Genomic DNA, 18,727 nt, shown 5'->3' on the forward strand with positions numbered 1-18,727 from the left:
GAAGTATGCTCTCCCTGGCGACTGTGATACCCTTCACAGCCCCTGCTAATCAGACATGCACATCCTTCTATTTTCACAGTGGGGAAAACTACAGACTCACAGAATGACTTGGGTTGGAAGGGATAGCAGAGATCATCCAGTTCCAGCCCCCTGACATGGGCAGGGACACCTTCCACTAGACCAGATTGTTCCAAGTCCCAGCTAAGCTATCCTTGAGCACCTCCAGGGACCCAGGGGCAGCCACAGGTTCTCTGGGCAGCCTGTGCCAGGGCCTCCCCATCCCCACAGGGAGGAATCTCTTCACACCTCCGATTCAAATCTCCCTTCTTTCCGTCCAAAGACGTTTCCCCGCGTCCTGTCGCTCTCCGCCCGTGTCACACCCGTCCCGCGGGTGGCGGCCAGCCCGGACGGCTCCGCCGCGGGGCCGGGGGCTGCGGGCGGGCGGCCCTGCGGAGCGCGGCGGAGCCAATGGCGCTGCCGGGGAGGAGCCGCGGCCCCGGCCCGGCCCCGCCCGCCGCCCCCCGCCGCACTCGGCCTGGGCTCGGCGGAGCGGCGGCAGCGGGAGCGGCGGCTGCGGCGGCCCCGGAGCCCGGGGCAGCGGCGCCGGCGCCCGGCTGGAGCGGCCCCGCCGCGCCCGAGGCACCGGCCCTGGAGTCGCTGGCCATCGGCCCCGGAGGCACCGGCCGGACACGAAGGTACCGGACACCGACCCGCCGGCTCGCGCGGGGGTGGCTGCGGGATCTGTTGATGGGAGTTGGAGGAAAGTTTGCGGAAGAACCGGAGCCTGTTAATAGCGGTGTCGGTGCGGGCGGTGGGAGGCGGTCCGGTTCCGGCTGGGACCGACCGCCGGGGCGGTTCGGGCGATGCCAGCGCTGTTGCGGATGGAGCCGGGACGCGGGTTCGACCCGTCAGGGAGCGGGCGGCTCTGCCCCCGTGCCACCCCGCAGCCGCGGCGGTGGTCGGCGGTGGCCGGCGCACGCCCTGCGAGCGGTCCAGACCCGCGGCAAGCCCTGGCGTGTTTTCCCGGCGGAGTTTTTAGGGAATGCTGCATCCACCTGTGAGGCGGAGGGCGGCAGCAGCCAGGCCTGTGGGTGCGGGACTCTGGGGAAGCAGCCCCGGGGCCGGTGCGTGGTGCAGCTCGGGGTGCTCCGCCGGGATGAGCTCTGCACAGGCGGCCCCGTGGCCCGGCGGCGATCGGGAGCTCCCGGGGCTGGTGGATGTCTGTAGATGCAGGAAAACAAGCCTGTTCTCTGCGTTGTTTGGGAAGTTTGGAGAACTTCCTAAGCCAGCAGGGCTCGGAGGCCAGAGGCGCGGTGGCAGGGAGGCCGCGGGGCCGCCGGGGCCGCCGTCCCCGGGGACGGCGCTGGGCGCTGCAGCGGCCGCTCGGCCGGCGGAGGGGATCGGTCCGTGGGCGCCGTGGGGCTGCCTGGCCCCACGTGTTGCACCGGGGGCGTCCGGAGGTCAGAGCCCGGCCAGAGCCGTCCCTGACACAGCGCGAGCGACATTACACCTGGTTCGGGCTGTGGGAAGGGTCTCTGGCAACCCACCCCTGAGCCGTCAGGATTGCTAGCGGTTCGTTAGCGACACCGGACTTGGGCAGTGCCCCCCTAGTTCCTGACGCTAATCGTGCTTGGGTGACTGTCCTTGGTACAGCCGCACACTCCTTTTAACCTCCCGTGATGCTGAAGCGGCCTGAGTGTGTGGTATTTGGTGAAGAACAAGATTTGCAGAGCGCTGAGTTAAAAACCATCACTTTGCATTTTCTGCGTGAGGCTGTGCTGTTTGCTCTTGCGGGAGCACGTGCAGTCCCTCTGCAAAACACAACTGCCTGCCCCGGAAGGGGAGAGAGGAGCAGGGGGATGCTCTTGGGCAGAAGCAGCCCAGAAAGGGGGATGCTGGGCAGAGGGGCTTCAGCTTTGGGTTCCTCATCATTCCACAGGCAGGGGATAGTGACCTGGAGCATTGCCTGACACTGCACTGTGCTGTGGGGCAGGGAGTAGCAGGGACCTGATAAACAATAAGAGGTGTTTTGCTAAAGGTTCTAGACAGTGACTCATCTACTGTAGAAAGGGACAGGAAGGAGAGGCAGCACGGGAGCTTTCTAGAGTACAAATGGGTCTTTCCCCCTGATTTTATCAGAAGCAGGAGGTTGGGAATCCTTTATTAAATACTCTCAGAATAGTGTAAACCTGTAGGTTATAAACCTCCTGACGCAAGTGTCCCTGTACCAGCACCTCCTGCATCCCTGTTCCTGGGGAGCATCCTGCTGTCGGGCCACATCCTGGGGTGGGACAGTTTCAAAATTTGAGGTGATTTCCAATCAATCACAATTGATTTTATCTGACCATTCTTAGTCACTTCTGAATCTCTCCAGGTAACTGATACTTGTCCACACATTGCTCGATGGTTCTGCATGTGCCTGGCTGGCTGGGGTGTTTCAGAAGTCATTTCCCTTGCCTCTGAGTTGCTCAGTCTTAACTTTTCTTCTGCGTCCAGCCTTCCTTCCTCGGGCTTTTCTGCCTTTTCCTGCCCTGGACAGCACAGAGGAGGTGCAGTGCTGCTGCCTTTGACTTTTCCAGGTGTGCTGCACCCTGAGAGGCCTTCCCAGCTATTGGCAGCATTGCTGACTGCCCCCACTTGAAAAGTGTCTGTGTAAGGAATTGTTTTGCTGATATTTGCCTGGATTTGTTTTATTTGCTGCTTCCAGTTTGCAGAGGAATTGGTGCAGCCAGTTGGTCCTTGCTGACTGAGCACCTTGCTCACAGTGAGCAGCTGGCTTCCTCTCTCTGGGGATTTACGGCTCCTGCGCCACCTCTCCCCCTTTGCTGGGGATTTACCTGGGAATGCTGATGTCTGGTCTGCTGGTGGATTTGTAATGCCTCCCTGCAGGGAGGGAGGAAAGATCCCCAAGCCCCCCAGCAGAGAGCCCTCATGCCAGTGGTTAAGGGCAGACAACAATAGTGGGTGTTTGCTGAGAATTATTCCTTTGCAAGAAGCAACTTTTGACCAGAAGTTGGCATATTTTTGATACCTGTGTCTCTAATCATACCCTTTTCCATTGCAAGGTGTTCTTTCACAATTAGGCAGGCTCTTCAAACCATCTTGGAAATGGCTGTGGGTCCTGGGGCTGGTCCGGGCTGGTCCTTGCGCTGCTGCCCCGGGCACTTTCGGATCTGGAGATCTCACTTTATCTGGGTTAAGCTCCCAAGGAAAGAACTGGTTTGAGAGATCAGAATTGGGCCAATTTCTAGGCCAGAATGGGGCTCTGGGTGTCCCAAGGGCAGATTTAGGTACAGAAACAGTTGAAGGTCAAGGCTCCCACCTCCCTTCCTTGCACAGATACCTTCCTCTGCTGAACACGGAGGGGGTTATCTCCCTGTCACCTGCTGGGCAGGTAGCAGGACATAGGGCAGGACCTAGCTTTATTATTCCTTTCAAAGCATGAAAACACCCCTTGCTGAGAAGTACTGGAGCCGTGAAATGCAGACAGGGCTACCCCCAGGAATAGCAGCAGCCTCAGGGAATGGAGGGAAAGCTTTTCTTCATGCCCTACCACCTCACCCTCTGAAGAGAGTGTTCACTGTGTCTGCATCCCCCAGAGGAAGGTTTAACAGCACCAGGCTTTGCTGTAACCCTCGGGCACCGTGTGGATGAGCCTGGGTGGAGATATGGCTGAAGGGGACAGTGCATCCTTGCCTCTTCGTTCCAGTTCTCCCGTGATTTCCTGGATGCCTTGTTGGTACCACACTCCACGTCTCCCACCCTCGGGGTGTCAGGGAGGCAGTCCAGGCAGTGTGCAGCGTTGGGGCACCTCTGGGTGCTGAGGGCTCCCTGTGCCCTGCCCAGGGCACCGCAGGGACTGATGCCCAAAGGCTGCCCTGCTCTGTCCTGCAGCAAGCTTGAGAGGTTTAGCTAAGGTATATAGAGGAGTGAGTACATTTATGAGTGCATTTAAAAAGTCGAGAGGTATTAAATATGTATTTTTCCAGGCTGTGGCTTGTATCAGAGCTGTGTGCAGGAAAACAAAGGGTTTTCTGGGGTGGCTATGCTCTGCTGTCAGCTTGTGCCTGCTCAGCCTGGCTCGTACACCAGAGCATTTGGGTCTCTGTGTTTCTGGTCACCTTGCAGCAGGCACAGGCAGTGGTTTCTGTTCTCCCTTTGCACCCTGTTCTGCTGACACCTGCATTTTCCTCGGCCCAGAGGTGTGAATGCTTTACCTGCCAGCACCTCCTGCTCCTGCAGAGCAGAAGATGGCTTTTTGCAGGGAGCCAGGGGGAGCCGTGCCACTCACTTCTTCCTTATTAACTAGAAAGGAATAAAGTTGCAGAGGGATCAGATTTTGAGAAAGACCCAGAGTTCCAAAATGCTCCCAGAGGATAGATCCCTAATTACTCTCTAATTGCATTAGAGTTTAATTTGTTGTTGTTTTTACTGTAATGTTCCCATTTTTCTCGACAGTTTGCTCTGTTTCATTAACTAGAAATGGCTGGAGATGAATATTTGCAATATCAAAACTTGCCTGTTGTGCAATGCCTGACAGGTTTGAGGCCTTTATTGTGCTGTCAGGGACCCGGGTGACTTTGCCAGCTCTGGCTGCCTGGGACTCGGGCCTCGGGTGCAGCGCTCACCCAATGGCAGCATTTTGCCTACACATGCAGGTTTGGTCCTGGGAGTTTTGGTGTCTGTCCTGCTTCCAGGAGACACGGAAAAAGCTGAGCTGAGCTGTCCCCAGAGCAGCTTACGGGCAGCTGCTCTTCAAAAGGCTTGTTTAATCCATTTCTCCTGAGCACAGCGGGGAGCAGGTCTGGAAATGAATTTGGGAAGCTTCAAAAAGGGTTTTCAGGAGCTTCATTTAGAAAGCAATAGGGGAGAGGAATATTGCTGCTTTTAATTCTGAAGCAGAAATATATTTACTTTGCCTTGTTTAAGGGGAAACGGTGTAGAAGGTATAGTTAAGCTTAGACCCGCTTTTTGCCAATGCATCTTTGTTGGTGAAACAAATCCTGAAGGTGGGAGAGTATAAATAAACCTTTCCAGTTTATCATCCTCAGCACTTGAGGCCCTAGAGGTGTCACTTGGCTGCTGCTTTGATCTACTTGCCTATATGTCACATACATGTTATTTGTGTGTGTCACAAAGGGCACGTGAGCAAGGTCCCCGCTGCCCGTGAGCTGGGTGTGGTGGAGCTGCACCCACAGCTCTCAGAAGGTGACATGAACCACGAGGAGACATGGGGAACTGCACTGTGAACTCAAAACTGCTCCTAAATTTGATCCAGCCACTTAAAAACAGTGGGTGGACCTGGTGGTGAAGTGAGATGTTGGTATTTAAAGCTGTCTTGTAGGATGCAGCCAGAGACATGACACCCAGCAGTGAGCTGTGAAGGTGAGACATGCTCTGGTTTCAAAATTCACCGAGAAAACGGGAAAAGCTTGGAGTGCTGGATCTGCAGCACCTAGAGTGGCTCGTCAGAAGCTCCCGGGAGCGGATGGAATTGAACACCCACAGCATTCAAAACCATAAATTAGTCGGTTAAACCTGCTGTTGTGCAGAATGCTGTGCAAGCCCCTCTGTTATTTGATGTGCAATAAGCACATGTGAGCTGATTGTATTCGAGGCAGAAGCTGTTGTGGCCTCGGTGGGTGAGCAGGGTGCTCAGGCTGGCAGCTCCCCTGCTCTCAGCTCTAACCCTGGATCTCAGGACACGGGGGTGCCTTCCACGTCTGTGCTTGCCACCTCCGAGCTTCAGTCTTGGCTCCAGTGACAGCATGTGGCGGAGGGAAGCCAGAGTTTAGTTTGACTTAAAATGAAGACTAATTAATCAATTCTGTGTTTTCCATCCTACAGTGTCACTAGTGAAAGCGTCAAGATGATAACTGCAGATTCAACTGCTCATTTGGAAATACTGAGCAATTAGACAAGTTTATGACAATATTATTTCCTGCCACCAGAGATGATTCACAATACTACTAATTGTAGCAATAATTAATCCATCTAATTTTCAAGCACGCAGCTGTAGTTCATGGTAGTCTGGCGGGGGCAGGAGTCACACAGAGTGTGGGGACCCGTTATTTTCTCTGTTAATTATCAGAGTCCTTACTGCACTTTCAGCTCGTTGTGCCTTTTGAGGAGGTGCCAGGCTGCTCCCCTTGCCTGCTCTCAGAGGCACAGGCTGGGGGGTCCCAGCAGATCCCCACGCCTGGGAACAGGGCAGTGAAGACATAGGGATGTGAGGAGCCAGTTCATAGTGTTCTGCTCTGACAGTGGGTTAGACAGGACATTACAAAGCAGCTGGGATGTTTTTGGCTCTGCAGAACATACAAGGAGCATTTTTGAGCCCTTTTCCCTCCTAGCCAGACCGTGAGGCTGACAGCCACGGGTGCAGGATAACCTACAAATTCCACTTGGAAAACTGATGGTATATGAAACACATTAACTTGTTTTAATGCCTTTCTGTTGCTTCTGAGTACCATAGGGGATGCCTAATAAATACTGTAGGAATTGGAGTCCCCAGACTATGCAGGAAAGGGAGACCTTTCCAAACCTATGAGTCAGAGCTGGTCTTCGAAAGGAGCAGCCAGTGCCTACCCTGGTGCGTGCCCAGCTCCAGCCCTTCTGCAGTGGCAGTTTAATTTCTCACAAAAATAGAACAATTTGCATTTCTGGAGACCCTTTGGCTGGAGCACTGCAGTGGGCATTGATCAACCATTTCTCATTGCTCATCTCTTGGTAAGGGACAGAATGGCGTTTTTTCCAGAGGCGAAAATGAAACATGAGTTATCTGTGTGGCTTGCTGAGATGCTCCCAGGCCCAAGGAAGACGGGTCTGACATAAAACTTAAAAGTCCAGCATGCTTCTGCTTAGTGTGGCTGAGAGTGGGAGATGCTCCTGCTTCTTAGAAGAAAGCAAATGCAAACAAAAGGAGGGGTTTGTTTTTTCTTTTTCTAAATCGAAGATGGGCAAAGATAAAGTGCTGTAGGAAGGATGTAAATGTTTTATATTTTACTTAAGATAAAGCTCCTTGTTTGCTGGTGCTCACAAAGCTAATTGACAGATTACATGATAATAAGAAGGAGTTTAATGAAATCTGCCGATACCCTTTAGAGGATGTGGAATTTGGATGTGCAGTTTAATGAGGCCAGTGTTTAGCTGCTCTGTGCTAGCTGGGGGACTCTGGAAACATTTGCATTCCTGGTATCTTGTTTCTAAATCATTTCTTTGATGACAAGAAGCTCTGCTGTAGCAGGGAGCTGTGGCTGAAGGGAGCAGAGTCCATCAGTCATTGCAGGCAGGGAGGGTTCCTGGCCGGAGTTGCTCAGCTGCCTTGGTGGCACCCGAGCTCCTGTAAATCCTGCCAGGTGGCAGTGGGTGAGTCATCTCTGGCTGGCAACCCAGGGTGGGAGAGGAGCCATCCTAGGGGGTGGAGAGGAGCTCAGCCCACCTGCTCCACCGCGGCTGAAAACTCATAGATAACCTGGGGCATCTCTGCTTCTGCTGTCTCTAACTTGGTTAACATCTGCTGGGCAGGGAGCATTTAGTGCTGTCAGCAGTAAAGTGATCTGGGGTTAGTGCTGCTGAGCCCGATTGTGGTTTTGGGAAGAGGTGCTTTAGCTTAGCCAGCCAGGCAAGCATGCAGGCTTTTATCAGGGATCCAGAATTAAAATAATCCCCCATCAGCGATGGACAGATTTGTTCTCTAGAAGCTTCTTCTAAGTCTGTTGCCACCTTACATGGCTTTTCCTCTTGGGTTTCTGAGCTGAAGCTGATGGGGACTGACAAGCCCTGATTATGCAAAGTACCAGAGGCAACGGGCTGCCGGCATGGGATTCGGCTTGCCTCGCTTCCTGCCATTTTGTATGTTATTAGGGAGCCACTGGAAAAAGTAGGTCCTGCTTATCCAAAACTGCACGTGTGTTCCTGGCAGAGACTGCCGGGCTGTGCGGGGGCCCCGGTGTGTGCGGGGCCTGGCCGGGCAGCAGTGACCCGGCTGCCGGGGTGCCCCAGCCTGGCTGGGGCTGCGCCCACGCTCAGCGAGTGCCGAGACTATTTATGTGTCTTTTTGTGAGAAACCACCGTTTCCATGGCAACCGTGAGCATCACATGGTAACCCTGGCTCTGGCGGGTGAGCCCGCCAGGCGCCGCGCTGCGCCCCGGGCTCGGCCGCGACGCCCGGCAGGGCCCCGGGGAGCCCGGGGCCAGGGGCTGCAGCTGCCCTGCTCACGGCTGGGGGCACCGAGAGCTGCCAAAACACGCCCCGCTGCTGGCACGGGAGGAAGGGTGGAGGGGAGAGCACCGGGATGTGGAGGCAAGCGGGAGCAGGTGCCAGGGTTCCAGACCAGGCTGGGTTCCAGACCTGGCTGCGCTGGACCAGGCATCCTCTCCAGGCTGGGGAGGTCTGGGCTCAGTCAAGGGGAACCCGTTCCTGCAGGAAGGTGGGACCCGGGTCAAGGTCCCACTTTTGCTAACCATCCTCATGCAAGTTAGTCCCTCTCCTCTGCCTCTGACTCCAGCAGCCCCTCTGTCTCGAGTGTAGTTTCTGCAAAGCCTGCACAGGTCTGTTTTAATGCTTATTTCAGGAGGTTTCTGGGCTGTCCCCACTGCTAAGGGTTGAGCTGTGCCACCTGGCCATGCAGCAGTGAGTGACAGAGCCCCGTCCTTGAAGTGTGCAGGACACAGAGTCGATACCCTGCGGCACAAAATCTGATAGCTCTCCCTTGAGTTCCTACAAACTGTATTAAAACAGTCACAATATATCAATCTCTTTTTTTAAAGTGTATTTTTACTCAAATCAGCACATGTTTGCAATTAAACCCTGCTACATGATGTAGTGTGAATAATTAGAAAAGTTCATGTGCTTAATGGGATACTTGCATTTGTAGGGAAGGAATGGTGCTACTCGCAGAATTGCAGCATGGCTCCCTGTGAATTCAGCAGTGGCCTTCCCTCGTGTTCCCTGAGGCACTTTGGGGCATGGAGGGCTTGTCTCCACTGCACGCTCAGATCTGTCCTTTGCTCTCTGCTTCTGCGGGCCCGTAATTTCCGTTGCTTGCCTTTTGTTCCCACTTCGAACAGGCAGTAGGTCAAAAAGTCACCAGCTGGATTTTAGTGCCACGCATGAGCTCGAGTCCCCTGCTTCTGCTCCCCCATCAGGTGGGTGCTGTGCTGCCCGGCGTGGTGCAGGTGGGGGCTGCAGAGGCACACCTGGAGACGTGGCCCTGCTGTTGTTCTGCCTGGAGGGTATTGCCTGTCTCTCCTGGCTTCCCTCTGCCACAGAACACTGCTTCTCCTGATGTGTTCATCAGGCGGTTTTCTTGCTTGGTTCAGTTTACATAAATGGTACCTTGATGATTAGGTGAGGAGATGGGAACATATGGCAGCTTTCCCACTGGCCCAGAGCTCATGAGTCTTGGGAATTCAATGAGACATCCATGGCATTTCCTTCCCACAGTGGCATGAAAGCTGAGAGGCTCTTTCCAAAAACACCATCTCCGTCCACTGAGAGGGCACTTCTGTTGTGTGACTGTACTTTTCTTAGTCCTGGCAAACACAGAATCCCAGAATGGTTTGGGTTAGAAAAGACCTTAAAAATCACCTTGTTCCAATTCCCTTCCTTGGGCAGGGACACCTTCCACTAGCCCAGGTTTCTCCAAGGCCCATCCAGCCTGGCCCCCTTGGGCACTTCTATCAAGAAGTCAACCCCAGCAAATGAGCAACTTGCCTGCTTACACTGGGGGAAATCGTGTGAAGTGAGGCATTTAGGGTGCTGAGGTTGAGCCTCGTCTGCACTGGGGCTCTGACTCGCCCCTGTTGTTTTCCACAACCTCTCCTCTCTGTGCTGACACATGCAGCAGCCACGTGCAGGATCTCTCCTGCTCCCCAGCTCGTGCCACACACAATCTTGTTCTGATTTTCAAGGCTCCAATAAAGCGTGTCCAAATGCATCAAAGGCTCAGTGCAGAAGTGAAGCAAATTGACTCTGTAGAGGATTTAGGGAATGGAGGGAGTTGGGATAAACCCCAAACCAAACAAGAACTGCAGGGAAGGTGAAGCATGGTAGAGATGGCAGATGTTCAGCACAGCTGGAGGGACGTGGAACATCTTTGGTTTGGCAGGAGAATGGGAAAAACTGAAAATAGCACACACATCCTCTGGAGCTGTGGCTCGTAGGGAGCTCTTTGTGGGTAGGGACACACTGCCATGACCTCTGGGACACAGGATTTTCTGGGCTCTGTTACGTTGCCCTGCTCCACCTCTCTCTGGGACTGTGGAGGGACAGGAGGGAAATCCAGGTGCTGGTACAGGCTGAGGCTGCAGATCCCATGGCTGTGAATTTGGGCTGTTGCAGCAGCTCAGGTGGGCTACAGAGTCCTGTCATCACCATGGGATGGGCTGTCCTGTCCTGTCTGTGGCTGCCAGGGAGAGCCAGCAGCACGGAACTGCCCCGGGCTGCCCCATCCCAGCCCTTTTCCTGGCTGCTGTGGCCTCCAGCACCCAGACTGTCTCAAGGCAATAAGAACAGGAGGAGAATTGCACTCATGGAACAGGCTCAGCCATTGTCTTGTCGTGCTGGGAAATCAGGCACTTCAAAAGGCAGTTTTGCATTTCTTCAGATGCCTCCATGTAAGTGCAGTGACAGAGTTGCTCAAAGCACATTAATTATTAGTAAAGGCTTTTTTTCTTTTTATTGCAAGACAAATTAAACAACAGACAAAAACAGGAGGTGTTACACGAGATGCTAATCCATGAGAGAGTGACAGCAGCAAAAGCCACAAATAATTCATAACATGAAAATCAGGACATTTAATTTTTGGCTTGTTGTTTGCATTAGGCATTCGTGCACATGCTCACGAATGTGCTCCACTGTGGAGATTTTGGAGGCTTTTAATTTTGGAAAAAGTGATTATAGGCCTTCAAGAGTAACTCAGATATGAGACCACATTTTTTTTCCTCTCGACTGGAGAAAACCAAGTTGCTGAACCCTGTATATTTCCTATGGCACTCCTTGTCCTTGATTGGGCAATAGAAAAATGAATGTATACAGGAATTCCAGGGCACTTCCACCACTCTCCTGTCTGACAGGGACACATTTAGCATGTGACCCCACCTGGAAGGATTCAGCTGGTGCAAAGTATTTCCTTAGAAAGGAATTTGGCTTTGCATATGTCTCTGATGTCAGTTGTGGGTTGCTGTCCTCCAAAATTTAGTGCAGCTTAGTTAGCACCTTTCTGGACATTGCCAAAACCTGGCGCCAGTCTGATGGAATTTATTTTTCACTGAGCTGTTACAGTCACTGAAACTGCTGAGAAGAATTGCAGCCATGTGGCACGAGGTGCTGCAGACGAGGTCTCCTGTGACACACTGAGCCATGCCTGGAGGTGCTGAGCTGGCGTGTGCAGAGGCCATGGATGTGGAGCAGGGAGGGGACATGGCACTGGAGTGGGGCACAGGAGGCCACAATAAATCTGTGGTTTTTGTGTCTGTCATTTTTGGGAGAGGCCCCTCATGACCCACTTGAGGAGGAGGATATTAGGAGTTTCAGATATTTATACCTCAAGGTGCAGACCAATTGCTTCTGCTCAGCATGACAGTTTGTGACAAGGTCATGAACCCCATGTTAGTTCTTCAATTCTCAGCAAGAAAAGTATCTGTGAGTGTTCAGGGACATGTCCCACCCTGCTCAGCACCTGTGGCTGCCCTTGAATGTCGTCCCTCACAGCTGGGGACATGCTGGTGGCAGGGAAACCCCTCCTTTCCCTGCTGCATTTTGACAAATGGGCTGTGAGGTGAGATCAGCTGAGGCCTGGTCAGTCCTGGAGTAGTTAGACATGTGTGGGCAGGGAGAGAGCCACAGTGGTATTAAGTGATTAGAAATACATAAATATTAATTGCTTATGAACTCCCTTTATCACACTTGCAGGCAGAAGAAGTTAATAAATCACTGCTCGGATTAACCCACAGAAGGGTAACACAAAGTGTATCTGAGATGAGACAGAAATGGGAAAGGGAGCTTTTCTGGGGAGGAGGAAGTGCTGGTTTTAGGCTGGGCACCCGCAGCACAAAGCTGTGCTCTTTTTCAGGGTTTCATGTCCAGAGTCTGCCTCTTGCAGCTACGCAGAGAAGCCGTCGCCCAGCCTTGCTGTGGCGTCTCTGCAGCACCCTTTGTAGGAAGCAGACGTTTGGTTCCTGCATGTAACGGGGTTCCTGGGCAGATCCCCGGGAAATACCCGGCCCTTCCCTGAGGTCTGTGTGCAGGGCCAGCCGGTGCCACCCTGGGCACTGTGGCAGCTCTAAAACCTGCCTGGTGGAGAGGGGCATTCATTTCACTGCGTGTTCATGCAGTTCATGCATTCATTTCACTGCGTGTTCATGCAGTTCATGCATTCATTTCACTGCGTGTTCATGCAGTTCATGCATTCATTTCACTGCGTGTTCATGCAGTTCATGCATTCATTTCACTGCGTGTTAGCCGGACGTCCTTTGGCAGCTGCTGAGGAGGGGAAGAGAGTTTTGTTCCTCTGTTGCATTTCTGTGGGACAGGTAATTGTCCGTTTCCTCAAGTCAGTGACTGGTGCTTGAATTTAAACTTGTTCTGGGGCTGTCTTGGTTTCAGTGGCAACTTTGCAAGGGTGATTTCTATAAATGGGTGCTGGTAGTGGATTGCTTGTGTGGAAATCTTCCTTGCTAAGGTGAATCCATTATTTTCTGTTAAAATTTAATTTTGTCTAGAGCAGTTATTGTTACCAGAGCTTTCTAATTATTTTAAGTAGCCAAGCTTACATATGCTTGAATCCTCATAGCAGTTTAGCCTAATATATTCATGCAAAAGCATGAAGGAGGTATTGCTTCCATTTGTTCTTTTGTTCTTCCTAATCCCCATCCCTCTCTGCTCTGTCTTGCTGTACTTTTCATCACCATGAGAAAGCAATGCCTGGAAAAAGCAACACTGAAACCATCTGCCAGAAACCCAGGCATGAGGACAGCCAGTTCCATTTCTGTGCCTGGACAAGGGGACCCTGCCATCCTGCAGGCTTTGGCAATGCCAGGCTTGCTGTGCTTCCTGGGGGCACAGGGAGCTTTCAGGTAAGCAGGAGCTGCTGCTGCTCACCTGTGCATCCAGGCAAAGAGAGCTGGTCCCTGACCTGCCCTGGGAGAGAAGGGTCCCCCCATCCTTCCACTGGTGGTTCCGTGGGAGCGTGGCAGTTTGGAGACAGCCCTGGGATCCGAGGAGCTGCTTGGGGAGGTCAAAGCAACGCGGTGCCAGGCTGTCCTCTGCAGAGAGTGGGGTGGAGGCAGCTGTGCCTTGCTGAGGTGCTCAAGTGACGCCAGGCAGGTTCTGCTGGTGGGGAAGATACACCAGGATTTGGGAGCAGGAGCTTCTGTCACATGTAACTGTGCTCTGATGTGTTATGTGAGGGTCTCCCATTCCAGAGAGACTTTTATTAGGTAACTCAAATATTTACAAGTGAATCGTGGTGCACAGCAGTCACATCACCAGCAGAACCACTGTGTTCTCCTGGTGCTGAACCTGTGATATTGAGGAGAACACATCCCACACCTGTATCAGAACTTACTGCTTAGAGAAAATGCCTGAGATCCAGTTCCTGGGTAAGCCTGTTCAGCCCCTGCTGCTATAAAGGAGGACAGACGATTCCATTTGAGAAAAACAGACTTAGGCTCTGTTATCAGAGCACAGAATGCTGAACTAATGCTGAGAAGCTTTTGATTTACTCTGATTTTTGCAATGAGGGTTTGTACTAGCATTGCAGGCTGCGTGCAAATGAAGGTGGTGTTACCTGTCTCTGGCTTGGTTGCTGGATTGAGGTTTAATGAGATTCTTTGGTTTGCTTTGTGTCAATCTGTTGGAGTTAAGTGAGATTTCTTCCTCCCACTTTGTTTTGCCTTTGATGCAATTTTGCAACACTCCTTGTATTCCTAAAAGGGTCTTTTGGTGTCTTTGAAAGTTTCTCAATGCAACATCTCTCTGGACAGAGCAAATGAGGATTAAAACTAGGCAGACAGCAAGAGAAAACAAGCAAATGTCTTTGCAGAATCAAAGCAAGAGCAAGTGCAGCAGCAGAGGAGCTCTGAGATTAGTGTTTTTGTCTGGTAAACCAAACACCTGAGCAAACCTTTTCCTGGAACTCGGAGCCGGCTGGTCTCTTCAGGCTGGCAGTCTCTGGTGTCAGCTCAGCTGCTTGTTTTCATAAAATATGCAGGGACCACAATAACCGTGGGATGGCAGGACACTGGGGGTTTGGCATACCCACCTCCAGCTCCGCTGCACAGCCCGGCAGTGACCAGCCTTTCTGCACCTGACTTTGTCTGCTAATGAGATCTCATCGCCTGTTCATTTCCATGTTACTTTTCTTCCCTGTCAGTGGAATGAACTCTCTAAAACCTGTATTATCAGTCTTCATTATGCTCAGGTTTGTTATGATTGTGAATTAATAGATTTTATCTTGGCATTAATAAGAAGGCAGCCTCTCTTTTCCCTCTTACTTTGCATAGGGGTTGGTTTGAAATATTCTATGTAGCTGCTTCTGTTGCTTTCTGGCTCTCCTTGGGTTCAGTCTGTTTTAAGCCTGAACCTTTCTGATACACCCCTTGATTGTGAGTTGAGATCTGTATACCTGCCGTGGCACAAGGAGGAGGCTATGAACAGAGGAGCGATGTGTTCCTGTGAATCAGAGCACTCAGAGAGCTGGTTTTAAAGGTGCAAGTGTCCTCGTAGAAAGTTCTGGGGAACACATAAATATTTAAACAGCCGCTGGAGAACAGCACAGCCCAGTAAATCATCCAAACAATTCTCTTCCACATCTAAATTGAGAAATATGACAGAGTGCTCTTTCAGCTTAAAACCACCTTCCTCCAGGTTGTGATGCTGTTTGCCTTCTCTATAAAAGTCTTTATAAGCTCTTTTATTGTTGTATAACAAATGGTCAAGTGTGTTTTGAGCCATGAGCAATCTCTGTCAGAGCTGGTGCTGTGCATGGTGTTTCTAGATAGGAAAGGTGATGGGGAACAGGCGTTCACAAGTCGCTCACACGTGGATGTTGGGGCAGGCTGTGCTGTGGAACCTGAGCTCTGTGTGTGGCATTCTGAGGATGGTGTTGCTTGGGCACACCTGGCCCTTGTGTCTGACTGCTCCTGCTGCAGCAGCCAAGGGGCCACGCTCTGGTCCCAGAGCTCCCGGGAACTGCCCGGGGCGAGGAATGAACACTTGACGTGGGCTGCTGGTGCATAAACCTGGGGACTCCAAATGGGAGGGACTGGGGATCTGGGGGGACATCTGTGTGTCACATTTACACCTGAGTAACACTGGTTTCATTCCCTCATGGTGACAAGAACTGCTTGGCTCAAGCGTTGCCTTGCCCTTGGCTCTATAGGAGCCTTGTCAGACACATCTGCCTGCTCTCTGTAACTGATTCTGCTTCTTGTCTCTTCTCTCTGTCATGCACAGATGAAATCCTCTGACATCGACCAAGAATTGTTCACTGAAAGTTACTGCAAGGTGTGCAGTGCTCAGCTGATCTCCGAGTCCCAGCGCGTGGCCCATTACGAGGTAGGATGTTCTTGGTCTGTCACGCCACCGTTGCAGTTCTGCTTGCAAGACTCAGCATTTGAAAAACTGTTTTTACTGGTGGCATCTTACTCTGTCAGTGATGTCACTGCAGCTGTGTCTGCTGCATGTCTGGCTTTTCCTTCTGTTTTTGCCAAGTCAGCCTGCAATTTGATCAGGGCTGAAGGAAACACAGTTAGCAAGGAGAGCAATTAAGAGTGCAGCAAAACAAGCTCAGGTTGTATTAAATGTGCTGCACCGTGGTTTGGTGAGTAGGAATCACTGATTGTGCAGAGAATAGATTAGAATTTGTGAATGTATTTAAGCACTTAAGAGGTAGTGAGCAATGAATAATTAGAAAGGATGGATTATTAGAGACATGTTAGAACAGCAATTAACAGCACTGCACATCTTCAAAACAAACTTAAATACATTCCTATTAAACAAGGAGGAAATTATGGAGGGATATGATGCTGTAAAATCCTTCAGGGAAGGAAACCCACTGCCTGGGTGTAGATCCTGCCAGGGCTTTTGGTGTTCACCCGATGGGAGAACAGAGATTCTCAGGTTCCAGTGCAGAAGAGGTGCAGGGTCACTGTGTGGTGGCTGTGCACGAGGGACTGTCCTCCCCTGGGGCCATGTGAGATGGTCCAGCCTGTCCTGGAGGACTCCAGAAGTGATGCATGTCTGCATTATCTATATTACATGGTCTGTATATAGAGAATAAACTATATTAACTCTGTATATTCATAATATGTAATACAGAGATAATACATGTATTTGGATAATATGGAATAATTTGGTCTGATTTTGGTGGTCTTGGAGGTCTTCTCCAGCCTAAATGGTTCTGTGATTCTGTGTGCTGAGCTGGGGGATGAGGGACTCCTGCACTCACGGGAGGTGTGCTTTGCTTCTGTTCTTGGTTGCATGGAGACTCCAGTGTCTGCAGAGTTCCAACAGATGCAGAGTTTGTGCACAGGGACCTGGAAGATGAAGTTACCCCAAGCGTTTGCTTGACTCGAGTGTTTTGCAGTTGATATACGAGGGAGACAATTGTGTGGCCAGTGGAGAATGTGCAGGAAGCTTAATGTACATGATCTGAGGATGCTGTGCTGCATTAATTAACAATGGGAACAAGAATGTACGTTTGCTTGTAGGGCACTTTACATGTCTGTTTTGGTGAATTTCTTAGGAGCTCTTCTGTAACTGTTCCTCTGGCTGCCCTCTGTGTGCAGCAGAGATCCCTGGCAACTCTGTGAAGTTGAAGGCTGCAGTTTTAGGGACACCTTCCAGATCTTGATGCTGGGCACCGCAGATGCCAAATTTTGCCTGCAGGAGGCAGGAGCATTGCTGCAGAGACAGGAGCAGCGCCTGGTGAGCCACAGGGTGCTCAGCCAATCTCGTCTCCTCTGCGCCTGTCATTGTAGGTATGAGCTGAATCATTAATTCATAGCAGATGTTTTTGAAATGTGGAAAACAACACCGTTTTCTGTTGTATATTTTAGTGCGAGGTGTTGTGCTCGTTTGTCATCCGCTGTGAAATCCCAGCAGACGCTGTAGATGTTTGGCACAATAATGTCATTCCCAAACCTTGCTGGTGGGTTGCATAACACAGAGCAGAGGCTTGGAGTGAGTGAGCTCTAAAGACTAGTTAGGATCCCCTCCGGTGGCCCAGAGGCTGGGAGTGCCTCTGCCCTGTGGCTGTGCCACACTTTGCTGCTCTCCACAGGGAGCAGTGTCCCCTTGGGGCGTCTGTTCTGGTCACCACTCCGGAGTGTGATGCTCATTCTCGTAGTAACCTTCTGGCACCCTGGTCCCAAGAGCCCACGGGCACATGAGAGGCTGAGAGCCTGCCCTGAGGTTTTCTGGGGAGGTGGAGTTGGGGGCTCCATCCTGCCTGAGGCTGCCAGCCCTTGCTGCAGGCCATTAGTTAATAGCAGGAGTGTAAAATTCACTGTTTCTTTCTAATTATAAAGTAGCTGGTCACAATTTTCACACCTTTCTTTTTTTTTTTTTTCTTCTTACTTTTAGAAAATGCTGTATAGTTAAAAACTGATTATTTTCATAGGGGAAATATCAACTTCAGAAGACTGAATTTTCTGCAAATCCATTTCCAGGAGCCCTGGGGGTCACCACCCTGGCTACCCATGGGTGCTGAGGACCCTTGGTGGTGGTGCAGCCGGGGATGCTGGGTGCCAGGGCTCCATCTGGGTTTGTTTTGGTCAGCAGAGCCCTTATCCTTCCTGAGTGAGCCTGGAGAGAAAGGGAATTGATCCACTGCCTCACTAGCGCAGTCAAGGGAGCTCTGCAGCCCTTGTGCCAGAGACTGGAATCTTGCCTCTCTGTGCATGCAAAATAAGACATTTCTCTGTAAGAAAATAGAGGGAAGCAGCCTATGAAAGGGGGACGTTTTTATCTTGCCAAACAGGAATTCAGTTCCAATCGCTGTCTCATCTCCTTCTCCAAATCACCAACCAATAACTTTTCTTCTGTGCTACTTTGCCAGGAATAAAAAATGATTTTATGTCAGTCACGCGGTATTAAGTGATATTATTTCCAAGGGCAAGTGTAGTGGAAAAATGACAAAAGGATCAGAGTGTTTGCAGCACTTTGTGCTTCCAGCTTGACATACAGCAAATACTGCCTTTATTACATGTGCTTCATGCAACTGTGTTTCTGGCTTTGTCTGATGTGTCTGATGCACCCTGGCTCTCCTTCCCATCCTGGTGAAAGTGCCAGGTCCTGCCCTGCTCTCGAGGGTTCACCCCAGGACAGAGCTGAGTCTGGGGATGTTGATTGCAGTGACGTTCCCAAATGAGGAGATGCCTTAACGAGCCCGGTGCACGCTGCGGTGCCAGGGGTGATGCTGGGCAGCTTCTGCACAGAGAGAGAGAGAGGAGGCAAATCTTGCTGCTTGGTGTGGGTGCCCGAAAGAGTGTGCATTTGCATAGTTTAATTCTTAAAGCAAACTACTGTCTTAATTTGTCCCCTGAAGTATCAGAAAACTCTCTTCCCACCTCTGTTTCTGGAACAAAGCAGCGAAGTACGGATGCCGAGACAATCCCTGGGTGGCACTCGCTGTGCTGCTGTGCTGTGCCAAGTGTCCCTGAGCTACCCTGGCTCCCCTTTCCTCCCTGGGAGGAGCAGAAGGGAACAAGGGGGCTGTTT

The 18,727-nt window shown here is 51.5% G+C and overlaps 1 protein-coding gene across 1 annotated transcript in view; it reads left to right on the plus strand.

Moving 5' to 3' along the window:
• The first annotated feature begins 574 nt into the window (after positions 1-574).
• ZMAT4 (zinc finger matrin-type 4) overlaps positions 575-18,727 on the plus strand; it is a 46,716-nt gene continuing 28,563 nt past the window's right edge. The window contains exons 1-2 of the mRNA XM_053966621.1: positions 575-695; positions 15,461-15,562. Of these exons, the coding sequence (XP_053822596.1) occupies positions 15,461-15,562 (102 nt within the window). The 5' untranslated portion in view covers positions 575-695. The remainder of the gene's footprint in view (positions 696-15,460; positions 15,563-18,727) is intronic.

The sequence above is a fragment of the Vidua chalybeata genome, chromosome 28 (assembly GCF_026979565.1).
Source record: "Vidua chalybeata isolate OUT-0048 chromosome 28, bVidCha1 merged haplotype, whole genome shotgun sequence".
Lineage (NCBI taxonomy): Eukaryota > Metazoa > Chordata > Aves > Passeriformes > Viduidae > Vidua > Vidua chalybeata.